At 57.8% G+C, this 10,765-nt stretch overlaps 1 protein-coding gene across 1 annotated transcript; it reads right to left on the bottom strand.

The window, feature by feature from the left end:
• Nucleotides 1-4,645: 4,645 nt before the first annotated feature.
• LIM2 (lens intrinsic membrane protein 2) lies at nt 4,646-10,290 on the bottom strand. The gene is given in 5 exon segments (NM_001099962.1): nt 4,646-4,997; nt 5,209-5,343; nt 6,480-6,629; nt 9,791-9,971; nt 10,217-10,290. Coding segments are annotated over 4 exon segments (522 nt in total). The 5' UTR covers nt 9,966-9,971; nt 10,217-10,290; the 3' UTR covers nt 4,646-4,935.
• Between the last annotated feature and the right edge of the window lie 475 nt (nt 10,291-10,765).

The following is a 10,765-nucleotide window of genomic DNA, read 5'->3' as shown; positions in this document are numbered from 1 at the left end:
GACGGGGTCCCCCAGCATGGTAGGCCTCTTCATCAGGGCTAGGGTGGTGGGAGCCCGGGCCAGAGAGGGTCCCAGGGACGCCGGGGCGGGACCCTCAGCCCTCCAAGCACTCATCGTCATCGGCACCAGCATCAGGACCTGGGTGACCCCTCGCCTGTGAGCAGGTGTAAGGTGCAGGTGCCACAGCCCAGGACAACTCAACCTCTAGGGCAGCAGGGAACATTCCAGAAAAGGGGCTCAGTCGTAACCATTCACTGGGCTGGCGGCTCCAGGACAGCTGGTGAATGCAGAGCCAGAGTGGACCAGGAGGCCAGAGCTTCTCTCTTGTTGGAGGCCTGGTTTGCAAGCCCCCAGACACTCAGCCGCAAAGACAGCAGCTGCTCCTAAGGACACGTCCACAGGGACAGGCTCCCGGAGGCAGACGAAGCTGCCATGAGCAGCGTGGAAAGAGCAGAGTTCAACCCCATTCCCAAATTCAAGATCATCCCCATCTACATAGCATCCCTGCCTACACCAGCTATAGGTTCAACACCACCCCCAACACTGTCCTCACCCCACCTCCAACCCCTAACTTAACTCCCCACCCATCCCCAAAACCAACCCTCTCCATCTTATCCCAGCTCCCTCTCCAAGCCTAACCCTGTCCTCATCCCGTAAGTTCTATCCTCTCCTCTCCAGCCTCGGCCCCACCCCCGCTCTCTCCCTCATTCTCCCCCTCCCAGCCCCCATCACTCCTACCTAACCAGCCCATTTCCACCACCTGCAAGTCCAGGTCTATTACGCTCAAGTGCACCCCACCAGCCCCACCCCCAAGTCCCCAGGTGGCCTGCCTGTACCTGGGTGCAGCAAGTCTCTGCCCATGTAGGAATTGCAACCCAACAGAGGCCCTGGTTCTCCGAGCCCCTGGAGCGCACACCTCTGGAGAGGCAGACAGAGCCCACCGAGAAGGGCGCGACAGCCAGGCAGAGAATCAGGCCTCGGAGATGGAGTTGCCTGTGGCTCCCTAGGCAACCACACTGCCCGAATCCTTGGTTTCCTCCCATCTCCACTGGCCTCGTCCGAGCAGTGCCGGTTTTTCTGAATCCCTTAGACCTCTCCCAGCTTTCTCTAGTCCTTGCCATCCTTCCCCAGTCTCGGGGTCACCTCAGCAGCCCCGAAATCCACAGAACCCCTGTGGCATCATCACCCATGACGTCATTGCCCGGAGGTCATCACTCTGTATGGGGCTCTGCATGGAGCTGGACTGGTGGTGGTGGCCCTGACCACCCAGAAACTGGGTCTTGCTCCTGCTGGTGCTGAATCTGTCTTCAGAGCCGACGCCTCCAGCCCACAGTCCCAGCGCTCCATCCCTAGTCTTCCCACCCTCTACCCCAACCAGGGTCTCTTAGACTCTTTTACCTGGGGTGCTCCTTCTTCTACAACTTCCCACGCTTCCTTTCAGACCTCAAGGATCTTGGATCAGATTGGGATCTCATGGAATTTAAGGATGCAGTGTTGCACAAGGCGGTAGCAGCCATGTCCTCAGTGAACCTGCGTTCTCTTAAAAGCTTAGGTCTTCCAAAAGCAAAATGTACCAGGTGTTGTGCACAGCAGGTTAAGTAACTGCCTGCTATGCTGTCATCGCATGAGCACCGGTTCAAGTTCCAGCCACTCCAGCTCCCCGCCAATGCACCTGGGAAGGCAGCAGAGGACGGTCCAAGTGCTTAGGTCCCTGTCACCCATGTGGGGGACCCGGATGGAGTTCCAGGCTCCCAGCTTTGGCCTAGCCTAGCAATGGCTACTGTAGTCGTTTGAGCAGTGAACCAGCAGGTGGAAGATCTCTCTTTGTCTCTCCCTATCTATATCTCTGCCTTTCAAATAAGTACACAAATGTTCTTAAAAAGCCATGAATCTCGGGGCTGGCGCCGCAGCTCACTAGGCTAATCCTCCACCTTGCAGCGCCGGCACACCGGGTTCTAGTCCTGGTCGGGGCGCCGGGTTCTGTCCCGGTTGCCCCTCTTCCAGGCCAGCTCTCTGCTGTGGCCAGGGAGTGCAGTGGAGGATGGCCCAAGTCCTTGGGCCCTGCACCCCATGGGAGACCAGGATAAGTACCTGGCTCCTGCCATCGGATCAGCACGGTGTGCTGGTTACAGCGTGCCTACCACGGCGGCCATTGGAGGGTGAACCAACGGCAAAGGAAGACCTTTCTCTCTCTCTCTCTCACTGTCCACTCTGCCTGTCAAAAAATAAATAAAAAAAAAAGCCATGAATCTCATTACAGTTATTATAGAAGGAGCCAGCCTTTCTTTTGGGGCCCACTCAGTATTTAATGTGGTCTGGTATAAAGATAGCAAATCTCAATCACCATCATTACAGCAAACCCCGAAAGTCCATACATATCACCACTAATCGTCCTCATAACCATTGATGGTATAGCAGATACTCCTTAGAGTGAGCTCCAGGCACCAAGTGCTGTCTTATTGGAAACTGGAGGTGCACAGGTGACCAAAAGCAGTACAAACCCCTGCCTTCATGGTGCCCAAGAGCATCTAAGCCCTGGGAACGTCTTACCTGCTACGAGTGTCCTTGTTTTGCCTGGGAGCCGTGGGGCCACACCAGGTATGCAAGGGCGCTTTTCCACGCTCCATCAACTTGACCGTTGGAGGGGCTGGAGCCCGAGTGACAGAGTAGGCAGGGGCCCCACGCCTGTGAGACTGATCACTCCATGTCTCAGGTGAGTGTCTCCAGCTGGCTGGCCTCCCACACGCTGCGGCTGTGTGCACAGCTCCACCGAGCGGGTTCAGCTGCAAGCTCCCACCTGGTCTCCCCTGACTCCAGGAGTTTTGTCCGGGTCTCCCACATGGGTGCAGGGGCCCAAGCATTTTGGGCTATTTTCCTCTGCTTTCCCAGGTGCATTAGCATGGGGTTGGATTGGAAGTGGAGCATCCGAGACTTGACCCAGTGAGCATATGGGATGCTGGCATCGCAGGCAGAGGCTTAACCTGCTGTGCCCCAGTGCCAGTCCCACCACTTGCTGGTTTTTAGCTATGTCCTTTCATGCAGAAGAGAGAAAGGGGCCAAACTTCCACAATAGCGAACTCACTCGCACTAGAACGGCGCTGATCACCCAAGAGGATGCTGTGCCAGTGGTGCCCCAAACGCCTCCCTACTCCAGCAATCCCATTTTATTTTATTTTATTTTTTCCATGCACTGGCTCACTCCCCAGATGGCCACAATGGCTGGAGCTGCGCTGATCCGAAGCCAGGAGCCAAGAGCTTCTTCTGGGTCTCTCATGCAGGTGCAGGGGCCCAAGGACTTGGGTCATCCTCCACTGCTTTCCCAGGCCATGGCAGAGAGCTGGAAGGGAAGAGGAGTGCCCATATGGGATGCTGGTGCCGCAGGTAGAGGCTTAGCCTACTATGCCAGAGCGCCAGCCCCTTGAATCACATTTCAATGAAACTGTACCTGCAGGGGATGGGTGGAACATGAGGGCAGAGGCGGGACAGACAGTTAGGAGGCTCTAACTCAGGTGAGAGGTGACAGTGGGTTGGACCAGGGAGGTGACTGGGGATGAGCCAGAGGGAGATAAATCTGGATACAGCTGGAAGGTACAGCCAAGACTATTGCCGATGGATCAAATGTTGGCTGTGACGGAGAGGAGTCGAGAATCCCAAGGCTCTTGGCTTCAGAAGCTGTATAAAGAGGGAACTGCCACTTCTTAAGACAGAGGCCACCGTGGGAGGAGCACTGGGCCCCACCGTGGGAAGAGCACTGGGCAGGGGGCAGCGCTGAGCAAGTGATCAGGGAGCTGTTTTTAGATCTGTGACATTTGAGGTGTCTCTTCGAGTGGAAATGTTGAGTGAGTAGTTACACATATGAGTCTTGAGTTACACCATCAGTGCAATTCCTATAAATCTTACTGGAATAAAGCCCAGTAAATACTTCTATTCACAAATACTTCTACTCTCTCAGAAAGAGCGAGGAGAGAGAGAGAGAGGTCTTCCATCCAATGGTTCACTCCCCAAGTGGCTGCAATGACCGGAGCTACACCCATCCGAAGCCAGGAGCCAGGAGCTTCCTCCGGGTCTCCCCTGTGGGTGCAGGGGCCCAAGGACCTGGGCCATCTTCTACTGCTTTCCCAGGCCACAGCAGAGAGCTGGACTGGAAGTGGAGCAGCTGGGACTAGAACCGGCGGCCATATGGGATGCGGGCGCTGCAGGTGGCAGCTTTACCTGCTACACCACAGCACCAGCCCCAGTAAACACTCTTGGCTATAACTGATCTTGGTAAGTTGTCTTACTGTGATAGGCTGGGCCTCAGTACCTCTCAACGTTAGTGGGCACCAGTTTCTGCAGAAACTAAGGAATCCGGGAATAAAGAGACAGGCAGGGAAGGTCCGGGCAGTGTGTGAAAAGACACAGGTGGGGGCTGGAGTTCTGGTTTTCTGGGGGGGTGGCGACAGCTGGCTGGAGGGGGGAGCAAGCAGGCTTGTGGCCTCACAGCAGTTTTTCCTTTGTCTTTTCTCCTACACATCCATCTCCTAGAAGTTGCACTGTGGTTAAGTCCTGGTGATTTCTCTGTGTCCCGACCGCCAACCCCTACGGCGCCCCTACCCCACCCACGGCTGCTTCGCCCCACCCTGACCACTCAGGCTGCACACTTTGGTAGTTTCACGTCAGGTTTATTAGATCCCAAAATGTCACTCTACAGGATATCCCACATCTCTAACACCTGCCTGGCAGGCGGGGGCCTTGCGTCTCCTCCACTCCCTCCCACCAGGCCCCACTCTTCCTCCTTCCTCCTTGGGACACAGGAGTCAGGGGCCCCCACCCTGGCCCAGGAGTGAGCCCCGTCATGCTCCCAGAAACCAGGATTTCTGGCCTCTAGACCCTCCCCCTCCTCTTCAGCGACTGCATTTTTTTCCTTCCAGATGGAGTCGGGGGCTCCGATTGGGCTCAGCGGGGTGTGGACAGGCGCCGGCACTCATGCATCCGGTAGGCGCACATGTAGAAGATCCCTGTGTGAAAGCAGATCCCAATCGACACCTGCTCCCACCCCCAGGAGACCCCAACACCGCGCACGCTTCCTCCCTGGGCTGTCCACGGCCTGCCCCCCCCCATCCCAGGCATGGAGCCCGCCTTCAGACTCAGTGCTGTGGAGTCTGTGTGGGTCCCCCCACCCCCGCTGTCATGTCACCCCCCAGCCTTCCCACCCCTCGGCCCCACTACCTGCGAAGAAGGTCATGAGCAGAGCCACCCAGCCCAGGATGTAGGACCAGGAGAAACGCCAGTCCCCGAAGCGGCGGCCGAGGAAGCTGACGGTGACTCCGGTGTAAATGGCCAGCCCCAACAGGACGAAAAGGGCTGGGGAGAGAGGCCGGGGAGGTATGGTTGCGACCAGGGCTGGGGTAGGGCGGGAAGGTGTGGATGGGACCAGGGCTGGGGTCGGCGGGAAGGTGTGGATGGGACCGGGGCTGGGGAGAGAGGGCGGGAAGGTGTGGACGGGACCGGGGCTGGGGTCGGGGAGAGAGGGCGGGAAGGTGTGGACGGGACCGGGGCTGGGGAGAGAGGGCGGGAAGGTGTGGACGGGACCGGGGCTGGGGTCGGTTGGGAAGGTGTGGATGGGACCGGGGCTGGGGTTGGGCTTGGAGATGGGGGTGGGGAGTGAGGCTGGGGACAGGAGTAGAGGTGAGTTGGGTAGGGGATGGCGTCATGGTACGGGTGGGGCAGAGTTGAAAGCGGGAGTAGGGGTGGGGTTGGCATGGGGGTGGGGCAGGGTTGTGCCACCATGAAGTGTTTTCCTGATGGTTGTCCCTAGTTGCTAGGGAAGAAGCCCTGAATCCTTGGAATTTCTCGAGCAACACGAGAGTCCCTGCTGTTCACCTGAGCTTCTGCTAATGGACACGATGACTCATGGGCACCAGAGAGACCAGCCTTGGCTTTGAGGCACCTGACACCAGCTCCACCCCTGGACAGCAGAGGGGAGCTGGACAGTAAGTTTCGTCAAAGACCATGTCCACTCCATGCAATTCCAATGAACCCTTGGGCACCAAAGCTTGGTGGGAACTGAAGCTGGCCTGGGAGCCCATCCAATTCCCTGGGTGGGTGGTCTCTGAGCCCAAGGGGCTTTGCTCTGTGTGTGTCCTCGTGTGTGTGGACCTGAGTGTGTCCCGTGGCTGTAAGGAGAGCACTTGGCTGAGTTCTGTGAGCTTCCAGCCAGGTTTTGATCCTGACTGGGTCTTGGGAAGCCCCGAACGTGTAGCCAGTTGGTCCACGGTGTGGGTGACAGATGGGTGGGCTGGGGGCTGTGCCCTCAAGGCTGTGGTGTAGCTGGCGTCAGAACGTGGTGGAGTTAGGCATACTCATGGAGTTGGGTTTGGGGTTGGGATAGGGAATGAGGAGGTGGAGGGGGTGGGAGCAGTGCTGGGGTGATGGGTGGGGGTTGAAGATGGGTAGGGAGGTGGGAGTGAGGAGAGGGATGGGGTGGGGGGACCACTCACTGGAGGCAAAAAACATGATGCCGGCAGAGAAAGGCCGGGAGAGGCGGGTGAAGGTGGACTGCTGAGCGAAGGCCAGGATGCCCATGACGATGCCGGAGGTGGCGCACAGAGCAGACAGGATCATGAAGGCCCGGGTGGCGTTCCAGTACGCTGTGGGAGCACCTGCGTCACGCCCAGGCCTCCTCCCCCCGCTGGGCAATGCCACTACCTCGGGGACCAGGCTGCCTTTCCCTTCTCCATAGCCCGCACCCAGCTCCTCCCTCACCTCTGCAAACACAAACTCCTCCTCCCCCTCCACCGCCAGGCATCTGGCTTACGCGTAGCTCCAGTTCTGCCTGCCCTGGGCTGTCTCCCCTCTGGGGAAAATGCTTGCTGGGTGAATGATGGAATGCAGAGTCCCATATCACCTGCTAGCCCGTCACCACCCTCAGTCACATTTCACTTTCATTTTCTTCTTGTCCATTGGCCAGTGGCTGACTCCGCCCTGTTTATTGGTGTTCAGCTCATGTGTGCAATCTGTCTCTCCCCAACTAAGTTCTCAGCTCTGTAAGAACGAGGACCTTGGCATCTCATTCACTGCTGACTCCCCAGCACGCTTAGCCCCTGGGACATAATAGGTGCTCACTAAGTGCACTGGCCAACTGAATGCCCAGCACTCAACCAATCCTTTCTTGAGTTTCTCTCAGGACCAGCCATCCAGGAGATGCCCTGGGAGCACTGCTCATCTCTTCTTTCAGTTAGCAACTTCCAGCTGTGCCAGGCTCTCTTCCCAAGCACCATTTTATTTATTCCTTGCAGGGCCCTGTGCTGGAAGCACCGTTTTTAGCCTCTTTGTTATCAGCGGAGATACACCAAGGCTCAGAGAGGTGAAGCAAACTTGCCCAGGTCCCATAGTCAGAAGCAGGGCTTAGAATTGAAACCCGGCCGGCGCCGCGGCTCAACAGGCTAATCCTCCACCTTGCGGCGCCGGCACACCGGGTTCTAGTCCCGGTCAGGGCGCCGGATTCTGTCCCGGTTACCCCTCTTCCAGGCCAGCTCTCTGCTGTGGCCCGGGAGTGCAGTGGAGGATGGCCCAAGTGCTTGGGCCCTGCACCCCATGGGAGACCAGGAGAAGCACCTGGCTCCTGCCTTCGGATCAGTGTGGTGCGCCAGCCACAGCGCGCTGGCTGTGGCAGCCATTGGAGGGTGAACCAACGGCAAAGGAAGACCTTTCTCTCTGTCTCTCTCTCTCACTGTCCACTCTGCCTGTCAAAAAAAAAAAAAAAAAAATTGAAACCCAGGCTCCAAGCCCACGCTCTGGGCCACAGGGCTCTTGTGTCTCTCGGAGCACCTGGGACAAACATCATCTTAGCTCGAGCCGGGAGCTGCTGCCCAGAGGAAAATCCAGGGCTGCTTGCGAAACGCAGTCTCGTGCCTCGTGCTGCTAGGGCTTGAATGGTGACCTCAGCGTCTTGTCTTTCTAGGTTTTAATTTCTAACCCGTGCTGCTAGCTTATCTGGAAACGGGGTTGCTGCAGATGAAATCGGTGATATTTTTTATGTTACAAGACAGAATTCCAACACACGTACACGCATACGGAAAGCATCATGTAAGGATGAAGGCAGGGACCACCCGGGGTGCGGCTCCCACAAGCAAAGAACACGGAAGACGGCCAGCGGCTGCTAGGGGAGACACAGAATGGGCTCATCTCGCCATCCTCCAGAGGAAGGTGCGGCCTCACCTCAGTGATGCAAGTCTAGCCTCCCACCCATTTCTGCTGCTCAAGCCCCCCTCCTGGGGCTCTGTCAGGCAGCCCCAGCACCTGAAGGCTGTTGGCTCTGAGAACCTGAAAGCCTGGAGGGCTTCTGGGTGCCTGCTGGCCTCTGTCCTCTGTGTGGCGGCGCTGGCGCCCCAGTGGAGAGCACACTTTTCACCCTGCTTACTGCTACAAAGCCAGAGCACGGGCTCTGCCAGGCGCAGCAGCCGGGCGGAGGCTGGGGTGGCCCGGCCATGATGCGCCGGGTGCCAGCGGTCCGAGTACCGCCCATCCGAAAATCTTTCCTGTGCGGCTTCTGCCTCCTAACGGGCCCGTGAAGGGGGCACCCTGTTTCAAACAGGCCGCTGCTGCTCAGAGCCCGCTGCCGGAGGCGGGGGGTGCCAGGAGGGGGCGTGTGAAATGGGGGTTTTCTTTGTCAAAAAGGACTGCAGGTCCAGGTGTGGATGTAGAACCCTCCAGATGTTTTAAATGCCAGCCACGGATTCGGAAACTTAAAACAAAACTGAGGCAGAGCCAATAAAAGGCACATCTGGGTCGAGCCCCTGGATCCAGCAAGGTGAGGGCTCCTGCTCCACTTAGCCGCCAGCCAGGGCCAGCCTCGCCACTGCCCCTGCTGCAGCTGACCTCCTGGGGCGCACAGGTGTCCTGCTGTCTCCCTGGGGCTGGCTCATGAAACAGGACAGGTGACAGCTCTCCCATCCCCCCTCGGAGAATGACCGCTGGAGGTCAAGTCTTATCAGCTAAACCATCGAATGGCTCTCTTAGTTCAGGGACAGGGAAAGGAGTTAACCCAGGGAAAGTGTGTAGAAAAATGCACAGCCGGTCGTTACCATAACAGTCGTGGTAACATACAATATACTCGTAACTTACTAACACCTCTACAACAGTGCGTCAAAAAGTTCGTGGAGAAGTGGAATGAAAGTTCCGTTTATTTTAATGCCAAAATATTGTTGAGGTCCTTGCATAGTTTTTTCACAATATGCATTTTCCACGAACTTTTTGAACAGCCTTCCGGGAATACAGTACATGAGGCATATTTTATACGATTGATTTATTACATAATGTATATTGTATACACGTATGAGAGAAGTGGCCAGGAGTTGCCCTGGCTGCCCCACATTTGGCAAAGGCCCTATGTCTCCCATACATATATACAATGTATATCATGTATGATTATTATACAATATACGGTACAATGTAACATTAATGTATTAGTCAATGCCTCCCGCCCAGGCCTGTCACATCCCCCAACCCCCTCAAGAGAATGGCTATTTGAGGTCAAGTCTTACTCATACAAACCAGTATGTCTATAAATATAAACTTACTACACGGCTGGCCTGGCACCCTGCAGGTGGTACAAGCCACTTTGCCTAGTCTTTGCCATATTGAGGGTCCTCCCGGCTTCTGAACACCCTGAAATCCCACCTCTGTCTCCTCCCTGCCGAGTGGCCTTGGGGTGGTCCCTTTCCCTCTCTGTGCCACAGGCCTCTCCCTCCGGAACTCAGGGGGTCCTCGGGCTCCGATCCCAGACCTCCCCCCAAGCCCCGAGGCTCACCTATGCTCTCCGTCTGCAGGAAGCACTTGCTACCCAGGCAGTACCGCCACAGGCCCTGGTGGGCGAAAGACCCCGACAGCCGGTACTGCATCCAGTGGTCTGTCGCCGTGGCCACCACCAGGAGGATGGTCCCCACCCAGGCACAGAAGAGGCCTCCGCCCATGAAGCTGTACATGGTGACCTGCAGGGAAGGGGAGTGAGGGGGTGGGGAGCCAGACTCCTGGCTCCTGGGAGAAGTGGTGCTGGGGGGGAGGGGGTGGGGAGTGGGCTCCCAGGACCCTGGCAGAAAGCGGCATTGGGTCCTGGGGTAGAGAAGGCTGGGGGCCTGGACTCCTGGGTCCCTGGGAGGGGAGGGGAGGGAGCCGGGGGCCTGCAGCCCTGGGTCTTGGGGAAGAAGGGGCTGCAAGTCCCGTGCTTGGTGCCTACCTGAGTGGCAGAACCTGCCCCAAGCCCTCCTTCTGCCTCGGCCCCTCTGTGCGGACTGAGCTGTGCCAGGATGCGGGCCTCTCTGGCCCCGTGGATCCCCCAAATCCCTTAAGCCTCCCCCACAATGGCCCCGCCACCCAGCAGCTTCCAGCAGGCAGAAATGCAGCGGTGGCAGAGGCCCCAAGTGGAATGCGCTGAAGCAGGGATCCAGGGGCTCCCGGGCGGCCCCGCTCCGTGACCCTTCTTCCCTCTCCACAAGCCCTGCTCACAGCACCCCCCCCGGGCCAGCCCAACTGCTAAGGGAGCACACACAGGAGACAGCGGCAGCTCTCCATTTATTGTCAGTCAAGGAGCACAAACAGAGCAGGGGGCGGGGGCTACAGGTGTGTGGAGGCGGGAGCTATGCTGGACCAATGGGCTCCTTGTGGGGAGGGGCCAAGGGGAGGAGGGGGAGTTTGGAGACTGGGCCTGGCTTGGGGCTAGAGCTCAGGATGGGGTTAGAGGTGACTCCTGGGTGGGTCAGGAATGAGGCTAGAGAGCTGGGCGGCA

Source organism: Oryctolagus cuniculus, chromosome 18 (assembly GCF_964237555.1).
Source record: "Oryctolagus cuniculus chromosome 18, mOryCun1.1, whole genome shotgun sequence".
NCBI classification, from domain to species: Eukaryota; Metazoa; Chordata; class Mammalia; order Lagomorpha; family Leporidae; genus Oryctolagus; species Oryctolagus cuniculus.
Note: the sequence above shows the minus strand (reverse complement) of the source record. Positions and strands in the feature narration are given on the sequence as shown.